The sequence below is a fragment of the Bombus vosnesenskii genome, unplaced genomic scaffold (genome assembly GCF_011952255.1).
Source record: "Bombus vosnesenskii isolate JDL3184/JDL3185 unplaced genomic scaffold, Bvos_JDL3184-5_v1.1 scf7180000013352, whole genome shotgun sequence".
In the NCBI taxonomy this organism is placed as follows: Eukaryota; Metazoa; Arthropoda; class Insecta; order Hymenoptera; family Apidae; genus Bombus; species Bombus vosnesenskii.
In genome coordinates this window covers 1,707,054-1,729,691 of record NW_022882988.1, presented here as the reverse complement: position 1 = coordinate 1,729,691, position 22,638 = coordinate 1,707,054, and the positions used below count along the sequence as shown (strand labels likewise).

The 22,638-nt window shown below is 44.6% G+C and overlaps 1 protein-coding gene across 5 annotated transcripts; it reads left to right on the top strand.

The window, feature by feature from the left end:
- Positions 1–63: 63 nt before the first annotated feature.
- Positions 64–21,425, top strand: LOC117236941 (proton channel OtopLc-like). 5 transcript variants are annotated; one of them, XM_033500389.1, is made up of 11 exons: positions 64–585; positions 1,559–1,787; positions 3,603–3,855; positions 4,602–4,882; positions 12,477–12,704; positions 14,091–14,293; positions 14,441–14,467; positions 15,127–15,440; positions 16,478–16,643; positions 17,172–17,457; positions 17,556–18,261. In XM_033500389.1, the coding sequence occupies exons 3-11, from the start codon at positions 3,769–3,771 to the stop codon at positions 18,259–18,261; spliced, it is 2,298 nt and encodes a 765-aa protein (XP_033356280.1). In that variant the 5' UTR covers positions 64–585; positions 1,559–1,787; positions 3,603–3,768. The 5 variants fall into 5 exon arrangements, with proteins under 5 accessions (XP_033356280.1, XP_033356282.1, XP_033356281.1 ...); XM_033500391.1 differs by lacking the exon at positions 14,441–14,467 and having other exon boundaries at positions 65–585; XM_033500390.1 differs by lacking the exons at positions 64–585; positions 1,559–1,787 and having other exon boundaries at positions 3,769–3,855; positions 17,556–21,425.
- The last annotated feature ends 1,213 nt before the right edge of the window (positions 21,426–22,638 follow it).

Sequence of the window (22,638 nt, the reverse complement as noted above, 5' to 3'; positions counted from 1 at the left end):
CACGATTGATCGTACGTCGTCCCTGAACCCGCGCTTCGAAAACACTTTCAGGTCGTATCAACAAGTTCCGGCCGTGTTTGCGGTCGTGGCGATCGTAGCGGCCGGTCAAGTCCGTTTACAGATTAATATCCATAGGAAAACAATCCCCGTGGTGCGTGTTTGCACGCGCGACAACGATCAAAAGCGGACGCGTGGTGAATCGCGTGCGATTTCCGATCGCAGTCACGGTGCAACGCCGGTCTCGCGACTCGTATCGGTGACTGTGTTTCTGAATCAGTCGCGCGAATCCTCTTCCCGCGGTTGTTATAGTCAATTGGTTCCGTGTTCTGTTGCGTGTGTCAGTGGTGTGGGTGGTTTCGTGTGATCCGACACACCGTTTCGCGGCCGGCCATGGAACCGCGGAGGTTCCGGATACCGGAGGCTAGCTGACGGGTCCGCTGCCGCGATCGGATGTCCGCGCGGGAGGGTAGGAGGTACCACGAGCCGCTGGATGAAAGTGAAAACGAATCGGACCGCGATACGGGGGGATGAACGAATGAGGATACATTGCGTGGAGAACGTCCGATCGTGTGAGACACAGACCCCGTAAGTGGATTTCCTGTACACTTCCCTTCTGTTCTTTTTTCCTTCTTTTTTTTTTTTGTTTTTGTTTGAACGAGAAATAACAATGATTTGTCTCTCGTATATTTGTTTTTCAAGTAGAGAATGTTCGTGTTAAGAGAAACGAACGAGGTAGAAGTAGAAAATTCTTAAACAGAGCAGACAATGCTTAATTTTGCTCCTGTTTCATGCTTTGATTTACATGTCAGAGATTTGAGATAGTAGTTAGGAAAAAGTCAGAAACGTTTACTTCCGTGTTCATGCGTAGTTGCGTCAATAGGTTCGAACCGGACTCGACCTAATTAATTTTGTTTCCTGCCGCTATCGTCAGCTCTTAGAACGTTTTGTGTCTGATAGCGTATAAAGGTCGGCGGAAAGTGGCAAATAGGTTGCGTGCAGCCACCGTAGGCTTGTTTTCATGCCACGCGTTAGATAAAGCAACGAAACGAGCTATGGACGCAAAAAGCCAATGAACTACCGTTGAGCATGAACGCGGATGGAAATACCTGCCTTTCCCGGCACGCGATATAAGTGACGGAAAATCGTTGCTGCGGATCGCTGGCAAACGTATGCTTCAACAATTGTACAACTTTGCCCACGGAATCTCTGTATCGATTGCCATATTTATAGCTTATTTAAAATTGTTTCACGTAATGCTACGTTGTAATTCAATACTGAAACGATAAGACTTTTCCAACCTGCTAAACAGCGGACTCCTTTCTTTCAAGCTCTTACAATTCCCGCGCAATTTACAAAGAGAAATAAAGTCTGTTGAAAAGAATGTAAGAAATGGAATTTGTAAAATCGTTTCATCAAAGGTAACCGAGAGGAAGAAATCGTACAAACGCGCGGTAGATCCGCACGGCAATTCTCCCAGTTATTTCCGGCTTTTCCCAACAGAGAAAAAAAAAAATACAGCCAGCATCTTACCCCACGTTATCTCTCCCCTGGTCCGTAGCAATATCGTGACGTGTACGGGGAGTCATTTGATGGAGAAATATTCGACGCCACGCACGCTGGCCATAAAACGTTCGAGGAACGAGAGGGTCCGACGCGGCATGGCGTTCTGAGTCTGATCCCGAACAGGAAGAATGTTCATTGACGTTCAGGCTTACAAGATCCTGGCGAAGTGGCGTCTTACTGGCCCGCGACTGGATCGCGCACAGAAAGACAAATGTTCCCTGAAGGTACGACCAACTGAACGTTTTCGATTCCCCTCTTTGAATTTTACTTGCAAAGTACTTCCATTTTCACAGCAGACGTCTGCCTCCGAGTGATATATTAGCGAGAGAAGCTTGCGGTGAAAATTCGTTATTCTTAGCTATCGAAACTACGATAATAATGTCGAAATTCGTACTTTGGTCGAATAACCGAGCAGTAATTGCACCGAATACGATAGCTAAGTGTAAGGGAAGCTCGAGTCTCTCCTGGCAGTCGAGTTCAGACGAAAAGGGAGTAAGGTTTCGTGCACTTGGAAGGTCTATCGAGAACAGAACTTCGCAAGGCTAGACGTAGGTCCAGGCTAACGTGCATAACATGGTGCAAGAAAGTTGCACGTAGAATATCTTGTTACCGTTTTAACTAGAAGCTTCGCGTTAAGCTCTCTTTTAACATTTTGAAATAACAAGATTAAACGATTAAATATACAAGTTCCATGTTCGAGTCGCGCCATGTCATCTCAATCAGGCCGATCAAGTCGAAGTTAATTAAACGAGGCGACGGAGGAAAAAATGCTCGTTCGCGTGAACGAGATTTTTCCACGCGTTCGATCCCGTGGGGAGCCGCGAGACCGACATTTTCTAGTTTTAATTAAAGTCAGCCAGTCGGAGTCGCAGCTAAGGCAATTAAGTCGAAGACAAACCGGAGGCTCCATTGAATTTCCTAGCTTTCGTAATTAGTTTCGACGTAACTGAATCCAGTTACCAGACGCCCGATAATCACGCCTATCCACGACACCTTCTTCTATTCGTCTGACGATCGAGACTTCGAAGGCTACCCTTCGAAATCCTCGAAAATTAATGTAAGAAGTGGGAAGTTCGATCGACGGACGATCGTTTATTGCTTTCAGGCAACGGAGAACTTTTCAAACCCTTCGAATGGAACAAGCAAAGTACTCCAAGTACATTCCCGATCACAATTCACAGGATACTTGTTAATTTTAAACACACGTTTCGATGAATATGTCTATAATAATATTCCCAAAACATAGTGTAATTAGACTGGAAATTTTTACGCATTCGTATAAATTCGAAAATGGAAAAATGAAATAAAAACACATAGTATGCAAAAATATCTATATAAAGTACGCAAGGTATTCGTTGGCAATAGCGTTTATGAGGTCAAATCTGGAGGAGAAGGAAAGAGGGTAGAATAAAGGTGGAGACCCGGAGAAGTAGGAATTATATTCATAAAAATACGAATTTGCATAAATATTCGCGGAATACTTACGGTATCTGCGCGTAATTACTATGCCTCGATTTCATATTTTAATTCCAACGTCCGTTTATGCCTATTCTAAATGCACCAGTCGTTCCGTGATTTATTGACTTACGGTAGGGTATTTTTATTCGTTCGCTCTCGAAGAACGGGGCTATTTTCTGTTCAACGGCGTTTCGTTGTCCCCGTGGCCGTTTCCAGCGAAAGTAGCACGGACGACAGCGGGGGAAATAGGGGTGAAATTTTAATTCGCGCGGACGTTTGATATTCAGAGATCCGGACTCGGTATTCACGGACTCACGTACGACCACTCGGCAGCCCTTCTTTCATCAGGGCATTTTTGTTTCGCGCCAATGACGAACGACGACGTACTCTTGTTCTTTCGCATGCTCGTTCCGCGGAAACGAGCGACAGACAAAGACGGACATAGGGACGATGACAGCGAGGATAGAGCGAGCGTAAAGAAAAAAAAGCGCGGAAAGGGCGGAAGATGATAGAACGAGACGACGATCTGTCATTCAAGGACGATTCTTTCAGGCTGCAAACTCGCTGGATTGTGTGTGCAGGGCCACCCTCTTTAGAATTCCCCGTCTGTGGAGCAAGAAGCTCGTAAAAGACAAAGGGGGTTGGTAGCACAGGGGTGGAGAGAAGGCGCTGCGCAAGGGAGACACAGGGGAGGGACGGAGCGGAGACAGGAAGAGGCGAGGAGGAACGAGAAAGGAAATAAGAAAGATGGGAGAGAGCTCGCCGGATCTCAGCCTCCGGCTCCGCCGAGGCAGTTCCGACTCTAGGGATTCCTTCTACATGGACTTTGCCCAGGTACCAATTCCAACACGATACATTGATAATCCTTGATAGATATTTTCTATCCTTGGATAGGACAAATTTATATTAATATCTAATCGCGGTCTCTTTGTCGGTAGAAAGTCTTTCCGTTACCTTAATCCACAGCGAACTTGCTGATATCTTTAAGGAAAAGAAAGGGGATAGGATAAATGAAAGCAGAGTGGAGAAGCAAACTCTAACGAGTTAGATATCAGTTCGATAACAGCGTGACTCTGAAAGAAAATTGCGAAACGCATTGACTACTCGTTACATGAAACATACTTTCAAAGTTACTCTGCATCTATAGTTGAATAAAGGGTTTCATAAACGCGAAAGAAAGTCAGTCTTATACGAGAACGATACGTAAAAGAAATAATAAGAATAAGAAGTATCGGGACATATCTTTATCTTGTAGCGATACTCGACAGCAAACTTTCCAACGGTTTGTGTCCCGTGGCTTGCTACACAAAGACCCTATCGTTGACTGGACGACGCCAAAACGATGGTTAGCGCAGTTGGTTATGAACGTTCCAGACCAAGTTCGAATCCCGACACTCACAGTCCGATTATTTTTCCACAATTTCTAACTGAAAGAAGGCAACGCAAATGAAGACGAAAGTCTTTTACACCAGCAGTGCCGGTCAGGATCTATCCACCTCAATCTTTTTAAGAACGCGTCTCAAACCTGAAAGCTTTAATTCTAACAATTTTTCTAAAGGGGTATTAATTCGTGTGGACAGGGCATCGACTCAGACATCGAGGAGGTAACGCGTCCAGGAGAAAACTCGGACCCGATGATGGACAACCATTTGGAAGAAACTGGGAACGAACTGCCGCTGCTAGAGGACGTGATGATCACGATCCCGGAGGAAGCTTCGGAGGAGCTGCGCGAAGAGGAGGAAGCCGCGGCGATGGAGGCTGCGTTGCGAACACCCGAGGGCCGCCCAATAATTAACACGGAAGCCGAGAAACCAACGCAGCAGCAACTCCCGTCCCAGCACTCCACGCTCGCCCCGCAAGAGTAAGTACGCGTCGGAAATTCTGAGCAATAAAACAGCGTACATTTCATTGCGCGATATTTTAACATTAAACCTATCGACACTTGGTGTATACCTATTTCTACCATGTGCGGTCAAAATGACCGGTGATTAAAGAAGTAATAGTTTTATAGCAATGAGCAATAACCCTAAGAAACTTCTCGACTTTTAGAATGTTTGTAACAATGGACTATAAAAAATGCTAAATTTTGTGGCGGCTTCTTAGGATTATTATGGGCCTGAGTTGATATGTCTTGACAGCTGATGGGTATCTTCGATCGAGGGATGGATTGTTTTATGACAAGATTACGGCTGTAACAGTTGTTGTTATTTGTTATTACTGATTTTGTTTGTCATCTGACCTTGAAATAGCCTTCTTTTTGTACTGATTGCATTTATTTTAAGAATAACCAATATATTTTGTCGGGCGGTCAAAATGACCGCTCACGGTAGGCAAAGCGGAGTACAAATTTTTCTCAGAAAATAAAAGAGCAAACTAAAATTAAATAGCGAAAAATATATTGTATGCATGTTTTAGGAAAAGTGAGAAATTATGAAGCGATATGATAAAGTTTAAATATGGTTAAATTTGTGTAGAAGTCGCAAGAGCGGTCAATTTGACAGCGCCGGTAGGTTTAGTGTTAATCCGAGTCGAAGAGATCTCGGTTTTAATTGGAATCCCCCGTTTTCTTTTTTCCTCCACCCTCAGCGAGATCCTTCGTTTTACTTGGGAGACGCGATTTTGATTTGTCCAGTAACGCGATTCCGTTCGTCGCTCGAGGATATTTGCGGTTACGGATTGAAGGATGTTCGGTTAGTAACTGAAGAAGAGAAAGGCAAGTAGATGGTCTGGGTAAATATTAGCGTTCAGGGCGTAAAGAGGTGTTTTATCTACAGAGACTAACAATTTCAAGATGGCAGTGAAAATATCATATTATGCTCACCTTTCGCTTCTTTTTTCTAATTAGACATCGGGATTTTTTTATTAATACGCTTTGTGAAACTGAGAGGATGGTAAATGCAGTAGCTCAGGGACAAATTCATTTACGATTGTCGGCAACAGGTATTAGGACACTTGATTGTACTAGTGACAATAACAAAACTTCTGGACTAATAATAATAATAATATTAGTATAATTGCGTGAAACAGGTGTCGTGATGCTTTTGGCTGAATGTGCCCATTTTTATAACTGTATGGGGTCTATCAGAAATAAGCAATTAGATCTGCATTCTTTTACCTAGCCATTTCCCTATCTATGTATGCAGAATAGATATCAGATACAACTTGGAAATTAAATTCGTTTTTTTCGTTACATAAACGACGTTGGTCATTCTTATACATCTTGCGAAACGTTCAGACGAAGAAGAAGAACATCGTTGGAACGAGCTGCTATAAAGACATCTTCGCTCGAAAGAAAGGCGATTGAAATAAACCGGCAACGATTAATTTCCGTCTTCGGCGTTAAGCGTCTTTCACCCCCTACATTTTTTGTCAGCAACGTTCTCATCCATTAAAGATGCCTCATACGTCTCTCGCTTGAGTTTCCTCTAGATTTGGCGAGAAACTCGAACCGGGGAAAAAGTGGTTGGTTAAGTAGGTAAACAAAATCTCGGCGTCGGGGTGAACAAAATGCGAGATGAGATAGAAGAAAGTATTTTCAACGCGTCTGGAATACCACGAGGAATACAGCATAATTGCAGGAACGCGTAAGGAAACGACTACGAGCGTGGCAACCGATGGAAATATTAGGCCCGTGACGCGATTACCTCGTGGCAGGAAGTCTGAATTACGATCCGTCTTTGACGGTTTCATTGATCGGACACAAGGGAAGCCACCAATTTCATGAATGGCTTCTAAATATTAATAATCTCATCTAAATCTGTAGATGCTTCCTTTACAATTTCGTATTTTTGCTACTGAATATTCTAGACGTGCACGCTTAAAAAGCTTTTAATTTCTACACGTTTCGATATATATTTTTATACGTTAAACGCGATAAGGAACGAAATATGCCGTGCTCGAGATCATATTGAAAAATAATTTATCCTTTTCGTATTGTTCGTACAATTAATAAGAATCGATATGACAAGAATAAAAAATTGTAGGATGATCTTATAGCAACGATACGCAGCGTATTAATAAAAAACATATCTGGCCGTGGATAATACGCGTCGATTAGATTCACGCATTAGTCGGTGCTACATCATATTTTTCAGAGAGTTGATAATGTCACTGATGGAAATCTCTGTAGATTCTTGTAGGTTATCGTCCATTATTTCTCGCTTTGTAGGTCCATACGTAACGTCACTATGTGAATTACCGTCCCCTCTAAGCGGCCACGTTACTCCTCGCCTCTTCATTCGAACGACCACCGCCACTATTCACAGGCATGGAACATTAGTCACTGTCCACGATTAACGCGCATCCCTCGGCTCCCGTGTATCCAGCAGGGAAGCGACCGGCGGTAGTTTGTCCACCATCGACGATTGAACTTGATCGTGAAAAATCGTATTGCGAGCGTCTCCATTTTGCTCCATTAATTTTTACTCGCATGACCGGAAGCACAATTGTGAACACGTTCGCAACCGAGAGAGAACGCTGATCATGTTGAAACCGGGGTAACCTCTATCGGTGACCAAAGTCGTTTACGAGTGGTCGACGGCCCGAAAAGGGGCGAGTTCGAGACGAAACGGAGCGAGCTTTTGATCAAAGCGAAACACTGACCCCAATTTGCAAAATTGCCGCTTCTACCGGATTTAATCTCCGAGTCACCAAGAAACGAGACGTCAAAGGCGTATCGCGGCAAGCAACGATAATCAAACGCGTACGACAGTGCTTTTTCTTCTTCCGAATATTGATCACGGTTAGGCAAATAATTTTCTCGTAATTTCCGTTATGTATTATCTGAAACGCGATCACCGTTGTTGTCTCGCGTGAATCGATTATTTATTCGTTTGGCGACGCGACGAATCGACCGATTAATTGCCGCTCGAACGGCAATTTCCATCCGATCTGCGGCAGCCGATCCGTGGATAGCCGGCCGCCTCCATTTCGTACCGAACTCGATTACTTCCGGCGGATATCGAACGTGAATTCGTGAACGCACGAGTGGCCAACGGCACCGAAGTTAATATTGACCTGTCACTTCGTTATGGCCAACGAACGACCTTCGTGTCGCTTCCATCTCGCTTCCGTCGTTGCATTCTCTTCTCTATCGTTTCTCTCCTCTCCTATCCTCTCCACGTACACCCTCCTGCCTCTACGCATCGTCCAACGTTCGTCCCTTTTTCTCTCTCCCTCTGCCGCTACCAGCTCTCTCTTCCTTTCCCGTTTCACCGGAACCTCCGGTGAACCGTCCTCTCCTTCGGTCCGGACGAGAACAGGAAGACTGGCCTATTCCGTCGATTTACATGCAGATTTGATCAGGGTGCACGCGCACTCGGCACCCAACTCCTTTCAAGCAAACTCAGCCAGGGCAAAGGAGGAGCGAGTCGCTTCCCCCTTTCCTTTTCTTCCTTCTCCTACGAAGATCAAAGTTGCGGAAGTTCGTGATTCGAGGATCCTCGTTGCACGGTCAAGGTACGAACGAGAAGATGCCGGGGATAGAGAGAACCGAATAGGGTGCTAAAGCAATTCGACGCACTCGATCCGATTCGAGAATTTCCAAATTCAAGCCGCTTCGCTGCCGCTGTCTCTCCTTTGTTTCCATTCGACCTTCGTCTCGCAGCTTCCGCCTACTTGTCGGTGCCGTTGCTTTCGTCGTGATTTCTCGAGGCAACTCTTCGACACGCAGAACGAAACTTCGTGGCATAGAACGTGGGCGAGTTCGAGCGGTCCTTCCGCGAACGTTACGCCACTGCGAATCTCATTCGGGTAACGAGCTCGCTATCAAACGGCCGCGTATCCAGAGACGATGGATACAGGCGACGAGTGGGATGGGGAGAGAAAAAGAGGGACAGCGAAAGAGAAGGAGCAAGATTAGCGGAGAGAGAGCCGCGGACTCGCGAGAGTGCAGGGCATCAGTTTGTGATGCGGGGTCCGAGAGTGTCGTGACACGAGCCGCAGGGCCGTGACTGTGCGAACCCGTTGGCGAGTTCAGCAGCTAACATTCCGCCGAGACGGTCGAGGAAACTACCAGCCAAGGTCACGGATATGCTCATCAAGGAGACCTCCCTCAGGTACTACGATTCCACCCTGTCGAGACCACGAATCGATCCGGTTGCTCCTTCCTTCCTCTCTCTCTCTCTCTCTCTCTCTCTCTCTCTCTCTCTGTACTTCTCACTCCGGACGACTTGTCGGGAATCCTGAAATCGCGCACGCACACTGCCACACGGTCGTCTACGATTTCCGATGGCACGACGACGACAAGGACGTAGTCCTCGTATGTTTCGCATGCTTTCCCGAGGGGGATTTCGATCGATCGTTGAAACGCGTCGAAATGCTCGAGTTGGAAGTTGTTTTGCGGGTAGACCAGGAATTTTGGGTTTCAATTAACGCAGCAGGGAACAACGCATTCGGTGAGAATTACGAGCGACAAATTAATCTTATTAGTTTGGTAGTGACACTTCGTCGTATCGATCTCGAAAAGATTACAGTCGATCTATGTACGTTATCATTGCCTATCGCGAGTACGAAAACGATTTAACGTGAAAGAAACTAGATAACGAAAGTGAGAAGAAACTCGATGGCAAAAAAGCTCTCGACCACGAAACGTTCACTGTATCGAGTCGGGCCAACCACGACCCTCCTCGAACGTCAAAAGCATAATCCCCAGCCGGTCGGAGAGTTCGCAATAATCGTAGAGATAAAAATGCGTGGCGCTTGGCGTTCGCGAAAACAGCTCGGGAAAAGTAGGGAAGAAGGGGTGAAAAGCGTTTAGCGAGTATTTACGTGGCGAAAGTTTGGTAGCGAAACGATTAAAAGGAGGTCTTTTCTCGTGGCTCGAGTCCGAGCACGTAAAGAGAGCGAACGAACGAACGAACGAACGAAGACGAGGAATAGATTCCTGAGGGATATCCTAAAGGGGCGGCGGAGTGGCGGAGCCACCGAAACAAGGGTGAGCCAGTCCCTGAGTCCTTGAGCCACGGATACACTCGTGCCACAATGAGGGAACGGTACTCAGCCACTGAATCAACCCCTCGGTGCCCTCTTGCTCCCTTCCACGGGTTCCCTCTCGTCCGGCAACACCCTCTCGCTCTCCTCTGCTTCTTCAACACTACGTGATTATTTCAAAAAGCTGCAAGCCAAGAGACGAGTCATCCTCTCTTTCTCTTTCGCGCGTATTCCATCCTTGGTCGACTACCTTTCCTCTCACGTTTCTCTTTCACGGTGCGTGGAAACGCGCTCGCGCGCACGCCCAAGCAACCCTGCATCTACCCCTGCAATCTCTCGAGTGAAAAGGACGAAACTCCTCCACGTCCCTCTCACTGCCTACTATCGGCCTCGTAGGGGTAGGTCGCTTTACGCGGTACCTCGTTTACCTTCTTAAACGCGCGGAACAACGATCTCCCGGTTTTGGATATATTTAAAGAGGGGTTAGCGAAAACCTCGCGGATGGATGGCTTTCATGAAATTCGCTTCGTCAACGTGTTCGTTTCAGACGCGTAATTCGCGTTCGGATATGTGGAACGACAGCTACTAGAATATTAAATAACGCTCGGATATCGGGGATCTTTCGGAGGATGTCGCGAACCGGAATACACCATCTGCGGTGAATTTCGAATACGAAAATAGACGTTGACCTGTTTCCAAAACCGAACTCTTTCGTTAATAGTTGAGCACTCAAATTACTCCATTTCTGTCGATCACTTTGATCAAACTTAAATCTATTTATTTTACTCGAATATTTTCGCCGTTTCTCGTATATTCTAAAATTGGTTTTCCAGCGAGCAACTCCGTTTACGACGTCTCGAAAATTCTTTCTCGCGGAACGCTTGCAGAGTGGTTGGGGGGGGTAAATCAAGCTTGCGGTAAATTGAAATTTCGCCCCGATACGTCGACGCAATATCGCGACGACGCTGGCAACGGTGAAAGTGCATTTACATTCCGTTTCGACCGCCAAGCGTATATCTATAAGTTGTCGTGGTGGATTCCATAGAAACGGGTAACGTGTTTCTCCGTTTCTTCGTAGAAGACAATTGCAGCGAATCTTGAGGCCGGCACGTGTGTGAGAAACGGCCGCCGTATCGGAGGAGGGATTATCATTAGATAAACGGCCACTGGTTCGAAAGTCGTCGCATTAATAACGCTCGCGAGACCGTCCGCGCTCTATAGTAGGTCTCTTCCTGCAGCCAGTGTCAATGTGACGTGTATCAAACGTTACGACACCGTGTTGACCTTAAATTAGACGCGCGAAACCGTTTGCGGCCGGAGCTCCCCTTTCAATTCCTCGAAACTTTTAGTTAGCAGCCGTTGTTACGTTGCGGCCAGACTCATCGGATATTCAACATTGATTCTATCAAAGTAGCAACGCGTTAATTATCCGCTTGTTCTTTTCCCTCCTTTTCTTCTTTTAAACGGATAACGAGAGAAAACGAATTTCTTGTTTATAGCCGTGTAGTATAGGTAGAATAGCGCGAGGAGAGCGCAATCGAGCAAATGGGAAAACCCACGCCCACTTTAATTACTGGCGTTCGCAGCGCGTAAGAAAAAAAAAAAAAAGAAAAGAAAAGAATAAACTAGAGAAACTAGATTGGAGCAACGCGTCCAGAGTTTCATTAAGCGTGTTGCGTGGTGAAAACAGGTCGAAAAAATATTTTTCCCCGGCAACGCGCTTAATTACTCCTCCCCGTGTTAGCGCGACCGCCTTTAAGCCCGAGAACGTACTCTTTAACGTCGTGTCGCCTTTCTTACAATGGCTGGAGTGGAAATTCTCCGGAGAAACTGACGACGTCGCGATACCGCCCAGTGAAAAGTTTCCCGGCCATTTGTCGGCGCAGTTTAACGAGTTCGAATTGGCGGCGAGTAACGACAGCCAGTTTCACGGTGACGAAGTTCGGGCCGCGTGCACGTTTCAGACGACCCGCTAGCACTCAGGAAACTCGCTTAAACGTATTACGGGGGCAGGGCGCGAGTCCGCTCGAAAGCGATAAGCACTGGCGTCGAATGCTTTCGGGATAAATTGCTTTCGACCGAGCAAATTCGTGTGGAACGAATGAAAATTGGTAACTGGGGACCGGGACTAGAATGAAAACGGAAAGAACGATCGATTCTGATTCCCGCGCGCCAACCAGCGTAGGTATGGGCCGATTAGAAAAAATTGATCCGTTCGTTTTACGAGTTCGTTGGATGGAAGAATTTCTTTTCGACGATGGATAAGCGTAAAGCTCGATTAGTACACGTTAGTATCGATAAGTACGCAATCACGACGAGTCGAAGTATCTTTGATGATGAAAAGAACATTGAAATCACAGGTAATTACAGGAACGACAAAAAGAACGAATCGTTTTACCGATGTAGTTCAGGTACCTCGAGCAGCGTACCTTGTAATTATCTACTACCGTAATTGAGCCGTCGATACCAATGAATCGATCGGCCAAGGACAGGATAGAAATAATGAGGAAACACGGTCTGTTCAGCTGGCCAGGATTGCCGGCTGCACTACCGTCGCCGGCTTCACCGTCCGCGGTAATCGTTTCGCCGGAAACGCTGTCTAGACACAGCAGCAGCTCACCCTCCCGCGCTCACCGGCCACCCCAGTTCGCCCTGGCTCTACCATGCTCCTCGCAGCCGATTTCCGCGGTCTGCTATCCGGCACCGACCTTCCTCGATGTCGCCGAGGACCGGAAGTGGAAGAAGCTTGGATGGTAAGTTCTCTATTTACGTTCCTTTCTTTCTCGCTCTCCACCGAATCGAATTGGATTGTTTGTTCTCTTACGTAGTGAGCTTCGATATATTCAAACCGATATAGATACTGACTATCGAATCATATAGTTCTATAGGATTATACGGCTCCATGGTCCGATTATAGGGAAAGACAGCGTATATGTATCAGCCATCAATTTATAGCTCTAATCTTTTAATCGATAGTATTTTTGATACGATGCAGTTATTGCTCTTTTTGGTTGTATTTTGGTATATTTTGTCTAAGGGCTGAAAACGCAATACCGGCTTTATGTTTTATCGCGATGTTGCACTGAATCGATTTCCATACTTTCATAGCTATCAATTTAAAAATAAAAATTCAGGATGTTCAGCGAAATAACGAAGCAACGAAAGGAACGTAAATCATCAACATTTATGTATGGATATAACACCGTAGTAATTGATAAACTTTTCTACTATGATTCTCCTGCGAATTTTATTTCTACCAAAAGAAGAAAAAAGTAAAAGATATTAAAATTGCGAATAATTCGATAACGAAGAGCAGTAGAACGAATAGAATAGAATATGGAATATAGGATATAGAATACAGAATGAGAAAGGCGTTACAATTTCTTTGCTGAGAGGTATTGCAAATTTATAACCATCAACGAGTCGTTCTATATCGAGAACTCTCAGGTGCCTATATCGAAAATCAGTGGAATGTAATGTCATGGCGTGGAAAAGTTGAACGTGCACGATTAAATCGGGTCATATTCGCAGTTGAACGTTTCAAGCGTCCCATTAGCGCTTGTGCACCGATCGACCAAAAGATTTCATCTTGACTGATTCCAATTCCAAACGAATTAACACGAAGGGGGAGAATATATGCCGGTCACCACGGAAATTTCACGTGATCCTCGGGGTTATCCTGACCGACGTCTGCACCGCAATTACCGGTACTTTATGAATCAAACACACATACGCACGGTCGAGCACACGATTACTCGTAATTGAGCCAATTCTTACGGGGGTGGATGTATTTGCGGCCGATGGTATCTCCACTGACGCTTCCCGACGTTACATTCCGGGGCCTCGACGTTTCCTTTTCGTCTGGCTAACGTTCATTTCGCTTGCGTTTTTTCAGTCGATCGAGCTACAAGCCTAAACCGAAGGAAAAAGAATTTTCTCGTATTCGATTTTCTGTACACGCGCGATAGGTACGCATTTCGAAAGATGAACGACGATATCCGTAATCTTGGTGGAACGCTCGAAGTCGAAGAAAGTAATCGCGACAACAGGTAGGGCCGGAAATAATCCAATTTCCCCGGTGGAGAGAAATCCAATGCGTGGGCACACTCGTTCAAGCACAATTTCCGTTTGTTGCACAGTGACGCCCTGGCAACGACTTTTAGCGCTCTTTACGGAAAGCTGCTGGTCGTCATGGGAATCGCTTTTCCCATGGCTGAAGTAATATCCACCTACATACCGCCATCGTTCTACGAAGGATTCTACCTTTACCTCTACTTCGGCAGTATGATATTTCTCGTCTACATGTACGCCACGTTGCTTCGCGACGGCAAATCCAAGTCAAGTAAGTCGATCGCTGTGATCGCACGAAATTCTTTCTTCTCCGTCTTTTCTTTCTTTTTCTTTTTTTTTTTTCGTTGTTTTTTTTCTTTATATCGACGACCAGGGATATAAACGAGGTCGAATGAACACGATCCACTTGACGTTTCAGGAAGGTCCGCTACGAGTTGTTTTACGAGTAGGTAATTTCTTTCTACACAAGACTGTTATGACATGAACATAGGTCACATTACGCTAACTTAGGCGCTTGCCTATCGATTTGTCAAAAACAGCCTGCTTCTTACAAAATTAATCCTTTGCTCGTTGTGTGCATTGCGAATCCCTTCACACGAACCCTCGCAGAACTTTAATTACGCCATCAGCTACGACCTCGTAACTTCATACTAGACAACTAAACGATACAATTGCTAAAAACAGTATCGGCATATCGTTGTATCGATTACAGCATTTATATACCAATTGATTAAATCCAAGTATATTAAATTTATTTCCTACCATTTAGTAGTATTTTCATACGATTACACAAATTTGACGCTATGAAAATAAAATATATAGAACTTGATAAAGAAACGCTTCATTGGAAAATAATTAAGCATGCGCCAATGATTTCTGTAGTCACTCGACATTTCTATCCAAACGGAAAATGAAAAATAAGCGAATCGGAAGAATGTCAGAGTGCAGCGTTAAAGGGTCAAAGTATCATTGCGTGGCAATGGCGAGTCGGGCATCTCGCGCGCTAGCTTTCAACCCGCTTCCGACGACGGGAAGCAGCGAGCTGAGCCCCGTTAAAATCGCATTAATCTTAACCGACCGATTACCATAAATTTGCATGAGAAGAGAAACGAAAGGACGTGTGCGACCTGGACTCGTCGCGATCGTCGAGCGGCGCCGGTGGCGATAGCGATGTTGCGGACACCACGTGTCCGCACGTGACTGCTATCAAACCAGCTCAACACTACGGAAGCTTTTATCTACGAATGGGTGCGGTGGCGTTCGGTATCGGCTCGATGATCTACTCGGGACTGGAATTTGGTCAGTACTTCGAGCTGGAGCAGAACACCAAGTGCCACAACATCATGCTCGCCCTCACGCCGGCCACTAGGATGGCGTTCATCTTCATACAAATGTACTTTATATTTCTGAACAACGAGGTGAGTATATTTTTACAGATATCGAAATTATATTCAAGATTAACCCTCGTTTCACTGATCATCATGCTATCTATTCTATTATGCTATGCTATCTATCTGTTCTATTTTTCACCGTTTCGCTTATCTTCAAGGAATCGCAAAAAAAGATGCCTTTACGTCCATAACAGTTAGAAAATTAAAATCATTTACGATGACAAATTGTCAATTTTACAATGCCATATAGAGGAAAGCTGCTGGTCGTCATTTACAATGTCTATACAAAGGTTGTACTACGTATATCGTGTTAGAAAAAGGAGACGAATTGGAAAATTGAACGTTTCGTATGTTGGCATCTAGCGTGTTGTTATGGAGAAACGTAAATGTACGGTGGCTGGATCGATGGCAAACAAAATCGTGGCCCATCTTTCAAGCGTTAAGAGGGGATAAGGGAATCGCAGCGGTTCGGTTCGTCGTTTTTCACGCAAAGATATTGCGTAAAAGGGGATGGTTAACTGAAAATCAGCAGGGGGATCACTGAGTAGGTGATGGGACTAAAAATAGCAGCGGCATCGATGATGCAGAGATCGGTGCGCGGCACGTAATGAAAGAGCAAAAGCGTCGATGCAAAACGAGAAGCTTGTCTAGAAAGGCTAATGAAACGGAAGGGTGAACAACCCTGAAACTAATACTGAAACACGAGTTGTCCTACCCTGGCCGGCTTTGCTCTTTCCTTTGCCTCGCGACAGATGAATATTTCTCGCCACACTCGACCGCTTTTCATCGAAACTTTCCGTGGAGGTTTCTCGATCGAGAGAATTCCCATCGTTCAATTATCGCCGATCGTTTAACATCCCCTAAATACGGTTTGAGTCTTTTACAACGAGAGAAATCTGATTAATAATTATCGAATTATCCTTATCGAACGTCTGATCGATACGTTTGCGATTCCCCAGTCCTGCTTCAAAGATTATTTCTCTTTCCTTAATTAGATGTACAAAGGAAACTCTCGTTCCTTTCTACGAATCGCTGATGATGTTAATCCGTGTTCTCTTTGACAGCAAATGAAAGTTTATCGTCATCGGGTGGTTGCGCGTTTCGGGCTGATGCACATGATTGGAACGAATCTGTCGGTCTGGCTGAGCGTCCTTGTACAGGAAACGAAACACGAGATATTGACGTTCTACAATCCGGAGAACAACTCGTTAAAGATCTCCCACAGATTAGGTACGATCCATAGCTGCGTACGGGCAGTAGCTCGCAAACCCTAGTGATAACCTTTTACGCGTATTGTACGAAACATTTTGAAATTTCACTAGCACTGTAATGAGAGTCGATACAGTTTAAAATTAAGATTACGCTATACTTAGAAGCTATAAGATATTTAATGCGAATGTATTTTATTGCATAGAGATGACAAAATTATTTAAACGACCAATCGTTATTCAGCGGGGCCGTCTGTGACGCTTATTATACGCTGAGGATGATTAATCATGCTGTAGATATACGTTTGAGCTAACTATTTTGTAATTTCTACATTTCCAGACCGATATCTGATAACAACTTGGCAGATGAAATTTTAATGCGTTTTACATAACGCATACGATACATACATAAAAGATTCCTATTAAAAAATATTCGAGTATCTTCGTTCGTCACTGTATATGTACATGTGTCTGGATAATTATGTCGTCTCTCGAGTACAACGAAACCCCTAATGATATCGAGCGGAGAATCAAGTTGAAATTAAATTAGGTTCGAAGGCCAATCTTAATCTTGGGGGACATAATCACTACCACCATGGCGAGCACCTGAGGCTACCGAGAGGTCTGAAAGGGCCGCATCACATGTTCGAGTGTCGTCGAACCAACATAATGGGATCGTTAGTCCAGGACGCCAGTCCGTTTCTATTTCCTTGCACGATCGAGTACAGCTTAATCTGTGCTGCGATTCTATACGTAATGTGGAAGAATATATCGAAGGCGGCGTTTTCTCAGCCTAAAACACCTCCTGGGTCCCGGCATCATGCTCATGCTTACAGGTAAATCGTTGAACACAATTGAAGACCATAATAATTATAAATATACTTCAATGCGTTAGTCACGCGTACAAGCCCTGACTTCACTTTCAATTTCACAGGAGATCGCCGCATCACTACAGCGTGGATTGTGCCCGGGCGCACAAAGGTCTGTTCGTGGGCATCTTGATCCTGGTGCTAACGATCATCTCGCTAATTTTATTCTTCGTGTTAATATCGCGTCCAGAATTGGTCAGCTTCGCCGTCACCGAAGTGAACGTCTGCGAGTTAACGTTATACGGAATGTCGACGTTGGCCACGCTGATAGGGATGTTCCAGATGCGAAAGCTCCGTTACGACGGCACCCGAAACCTAGAACTGGACAACATTCTTCTAGTAGCCGCGCAGACGGGCATGTTCATTTATTCAACGTTCACGATCATCGGCGCCCAATTTACTCTGGCCAAGCACACGATCTTGGTGCTTATTACGGCGTTGGCGAGCGTTGTGCAGACTACGTTTCAAACCATCTTCATTTTAGACGCGTCAAGGAGATCTGTCGTCACTGCGAAACAAATAAGGAGGAAACCGGGTAGAGAGATCGTGACGTTTCTACTGGTGACGAATCTGGCGATGTGGGCGATTAACACGTTGGAAAAATCGCGAGCGGAATCGCACCCGGTGCAATTGCATTTCTACGGCCTGTGGGCGTGGACGATCATCACGCACGTCTCGATGCCTCTGGCGATCTTCTATAGGTTCCACAGCACCGTTTGTCTGTGCGAGGTTTGGAAAAGGGCGTACAAGGTGAAACCAACCTACATGTGACGTAAGGGGTCTCGTGAGGTCGTGTACAAGACCACGGCTCCTCAACGACCGAAAACCTTGCCGGGCAGGCTGGATGCCATCGCGGAGAACGATCCAATTTACTTCATGTAATCGCGGAGAAAAGTCTCTTTGTGAGCTACGTGGTCCAAGGTCGACGTCCTTTTACCTCTTCTTCGTCAAATCCTCGTCCTACGTCCCTGAGGTGTTGCAAAAAGCTGTCGATACAATTTACCAAGTTCACTATGTTAGTCGAGTATGCGTTTCGAGGCGTTATGCGTTGTTTTAGGTTGATTTAGACACGTTATACGTTAACGATTTCACGTTAGTAACGCGTTAAAACGAAGCTCGACGAACCGTAGAGGAGAAAGTGGTTGGCAGCCGCGTTTGTTTTCGATCGTCGAGAAGTTGTGTTATTTATTATCGTTTAGATAATTGTAAGAAGCTTTTATCTCGGATCGTCGTCGCGTTAAAACGAATCACGATGTATATACGCAGTTCGTACGTGACGAGATTCAGGAACGAACTGCGAACGAACGCGCAGACATTTTGAAATCTTTTAATGGTAATCGATTTAAGGGAAACAAGTAAAAGAGTAGGAAAGAATGGAGGCACGATTAACGACGCACAATTTTTACCGAGGTTAGATGTTAGACGATTAGTCGCTTAGAATCGTCGAAGCAACGACTGTTCCTTCGATTTTCTCGGGAACAATGAGATTTCTGTTCGATAAGTAAGCGTTAAGACGATTTTCTACCGATCAAAATAGCGAATGAGAGGAAAGAGAGAAAGGCAGCGAGTGTGTGTATACGAAAGAATGAGAAAAGAAAGAAAGGTCTTTTTTCTTTGATCGTAAACGTTCGTAAGACTGAATTCTAAGCAACCTTAGGACGATGGTTAAGGTGATAGAAGAACGATTACGTTTCTGATGCAAGTCGACCAAAATCCGCGTTAATCCAGAGAACCCCTGATCGATCTGTCCTTCGATGTTACTCGAATACTCTCACGGATATCCGTCTTCCACGTAGTACAAAGCTGCAACTTAACATAATGTCCCTGGTTATTCGAATGAATAATTCAAAGAGAGAGAGAGAGAGAGAGAGAAAGAGAGAGAGAGAAAGAGAGAGACAGAGAGAGAGAGAGAGAGAGAGAGAAAGAAACAAAAAGAATAATCCAACCATCGAGAGAAACAGATTACCTATAGCGAAGTCCTGACTGAACAACTCGAATAGTTTTTTATATTGTTACTACGTAGATGCTCTCGTCGTAATTTTTTTACTCGAAGGGAAAGTGGGTTTGAAGTAATAAGTATAAAAGTCCAACGCGTCTGTCACGATAGTTGTACAAAGTAAATGTATAGTCTGTTTCTCACGATTTTATGCGGCAACGTCTCGCGATCGATCGATCGTGCGCATTTCGAGGAAACGGAAGCCTCGAGAGTCGAGCGTGCGAGCACACAACGTTTATCCTATACAAGTCCACTTGAATCACATCGAAATTGCAAGCCTTCAACGGTTCCTCGCATGGCGTTGCACGTTAGTCACGAATCTAAATTCGAAATATCGGTTTGTAGAGAGAAACGCGGTGAGAACGAGCGAGAGGAAGAGGGAGGTCTCAGTTTTAAACATAGCACCGAATCGATGCTTCGTGCGTTACTTCCAACCGTTTCAAAAAAAGAAAACGAAAAAAAAAAGACAAAAGAAAAAAGAAAGAAAGATAGGTACGTTTATAAAAAAGAAATTCACGAGATTGTTGAACGGTGGCAATAATGCAAAAGCATCGTCCCGTAGATTCCCATAGATTTATCACGCGAAGTGATAGAAAGAAAATGTTAAGATAAAAAAAGAAAAAGAGGAGATAAGATGAAGATAACGTTCGAAGGAGGAACAGAGTACAATGGCGAATCATATCATTAAGCCTTAATCCGTCGAGTGTGCTGTCCAATCTCTGAATAATTAAAAAAGGAAAAAGGGGTATCGAAGAATCGCGATCGACCGCAACCTTGAAAGAATTAGCCGAGACGACCTGCTCGAGTGTGTTTCATACATTTTCTGCTCAACGGATGGTTCCACGAGGAGAGACCGAATGAGAGAGTCGTACCGATCTAATCGATCGGTGTACGATACTATTGTTCCGCGAGAATGCCCGTATGCGTTTGTTTTACCGCGTGTTGTGTGAGACGACTGCGTGACGATATGTGCGTGTGTCCCTTGGGAACAACTCGACGAGAAAAAGAATGGTCAGGAGAGAGATAAAGAGGAAACGGGAAAGCGTCGAAAGCGTAAAACGTTCGGTAGAGACATTTTTAGTAGTTAAACGCGTGTTTGTCGTGCGATAGGCGCTTTTTTTTTTATTCTTCGTCGATAAACGATCACACTTTCAGCGATACTGGAAATCTAAGCTGCATAGTTGAACCGGTTGATTCTTTTGTAAGATGTAAAAATTCGACTGTGAGGCGGCTGTAAATACGGGGTTTCAAGGAGAAAGAAAAGAAGAGAACGTAAGAAGGATAAGCGAAGAGAAAAGATAAGAAAATGGATCCTCTCGGTGTTTAGAGCTAGTTGTGTCGACATGTTTCTTCCTATATTATATATAATATATACACATATATATACAAATATAAATATATTTATTATTGCGTTGTTCTATTATAATATTTATTGTATTATCAGATATAGGATTTACGCGCGACACGTTACGTTTATTGATCGGGGCTCGTGTCGAGATTCATCTCCCATCGCTTTCTCACTTTGTCCTTTCTTTTCTTCCCCCCTTTCTATTTACTCTTCTTCTTCTCCTCTTTCTTCGTCTTTCGCATCGTTGTCATTCGCAAAGATTGAAAAAAGCTTGTCAATTTCTATTCCATTTAAGTCAATCCACGTGCGTAACGCTCTTGATATCGTGTTGAAAACGGCACAAGCGATCTCGGCACGAGTCTTAACCGAAAATCGAGATGAATTACGAAACGAAAATCGGAGGTAAGTCACGATGTGCGCAATTCGAAATTCGAGCAAGGGTGAACGAGGGAAAACGATACCCTTCTATGTCACGTCTCTAAACTGTACTTTTTCTATGTCCGCATATTCTAGTTCCTACGCAATGTTTGTACTCTTATACCCTTTGTACTATTTGTACCTTACGAATTGCAATACACTCGTCCGCAATAATAATTTACTTTCGTTCTTTGCCACCAAGCGTCTATCGTCCTGTCGCTATTAAAATATTTCTCGAATATGCACGTACTTCGTATAATGAATCCAAGATCCGTATCCATCTACTCTGCATTTGCAACAATCAGCAAAATTACTAAGACGTCACGAACGTAATATTCAGATGAATATTTTTTCTTCGATGCTTCTTTCGCTGATGCAGGCGGTTCTATCTGCAAGTCGTTCCACGCACATTGAACAGCACAGTGTCGCGAGTCTAGGAGGCCGAGCGTCGACCTAAATACCTACGACTATGCTCTCGATTTCAGAGTCCGTGATCTCTCGACGTTGAGATAGTCCTGTCACGAAGCCGCCACGGTCATTCCACTAGAACAGGCTAAACTAAATCAAAAAAGAGGAAAATCGAATCATGACGCGACTTTCACCGAGCAAAATGCATCTAAATCGAGCATTCTCGGCCATGATTTCTCGTCTATGCTATCCTCGAGTGCACAAATGTTCGTATAGTATTTACGCAGTTATGTTCGCGTGCGGAACTGTTATAAAACAATCTTTTGCATAGGAAATCGAAATTTTCTAAATACGAGAATGTATTCGCGTGTAAAGAAGTATGATAGCGCGAAGCCTCGCGTCATAGACGCGAAGCTTTTTAATTAATTCCTCTTTAATCACGCTCGTTTGTCGCGGCTATGTAAAATGGACAAGGTCAGTCGGCGAAACGGCTTCAGTTAACGTGCGTATATCGATGCATCCTTCGTGTACACTGGATGCAACTGGTTTCCGTGTTACGTGCGTGGTCTTTTAATAAGGAAGTCGCCTTAATTGTTCATAAGGTGAGTATAACTTTGTCTCCGTCATCTAGACTTCTAATCTGTTCTCATCTACTTGTAACTCCGTCATCTTCGCAGTTGCCCAAAATCTTGTGTAAGATCGTTGAAGTTTCGAGACGAAGCACTTAGTACACCTTTGCGTCCCCATTTGCTTAATTATGCAATTAATGGAAAGTTTCAGCGAAGCTAGTACGATATAGCAGGACCATATGCATAGTTGCATCGAAGTCTCATAATGCAAACCACCGCGGCCTTGTCGCGTAACGTAATGAGCAATCGTATTATGTCAATTTGTACGAATCGAATGAGATTGCGTGGAAAATATTACATAATCGCGTAATTCTACGTGTACAAATGAATTTCTTCTTTTTCTTCTTTGT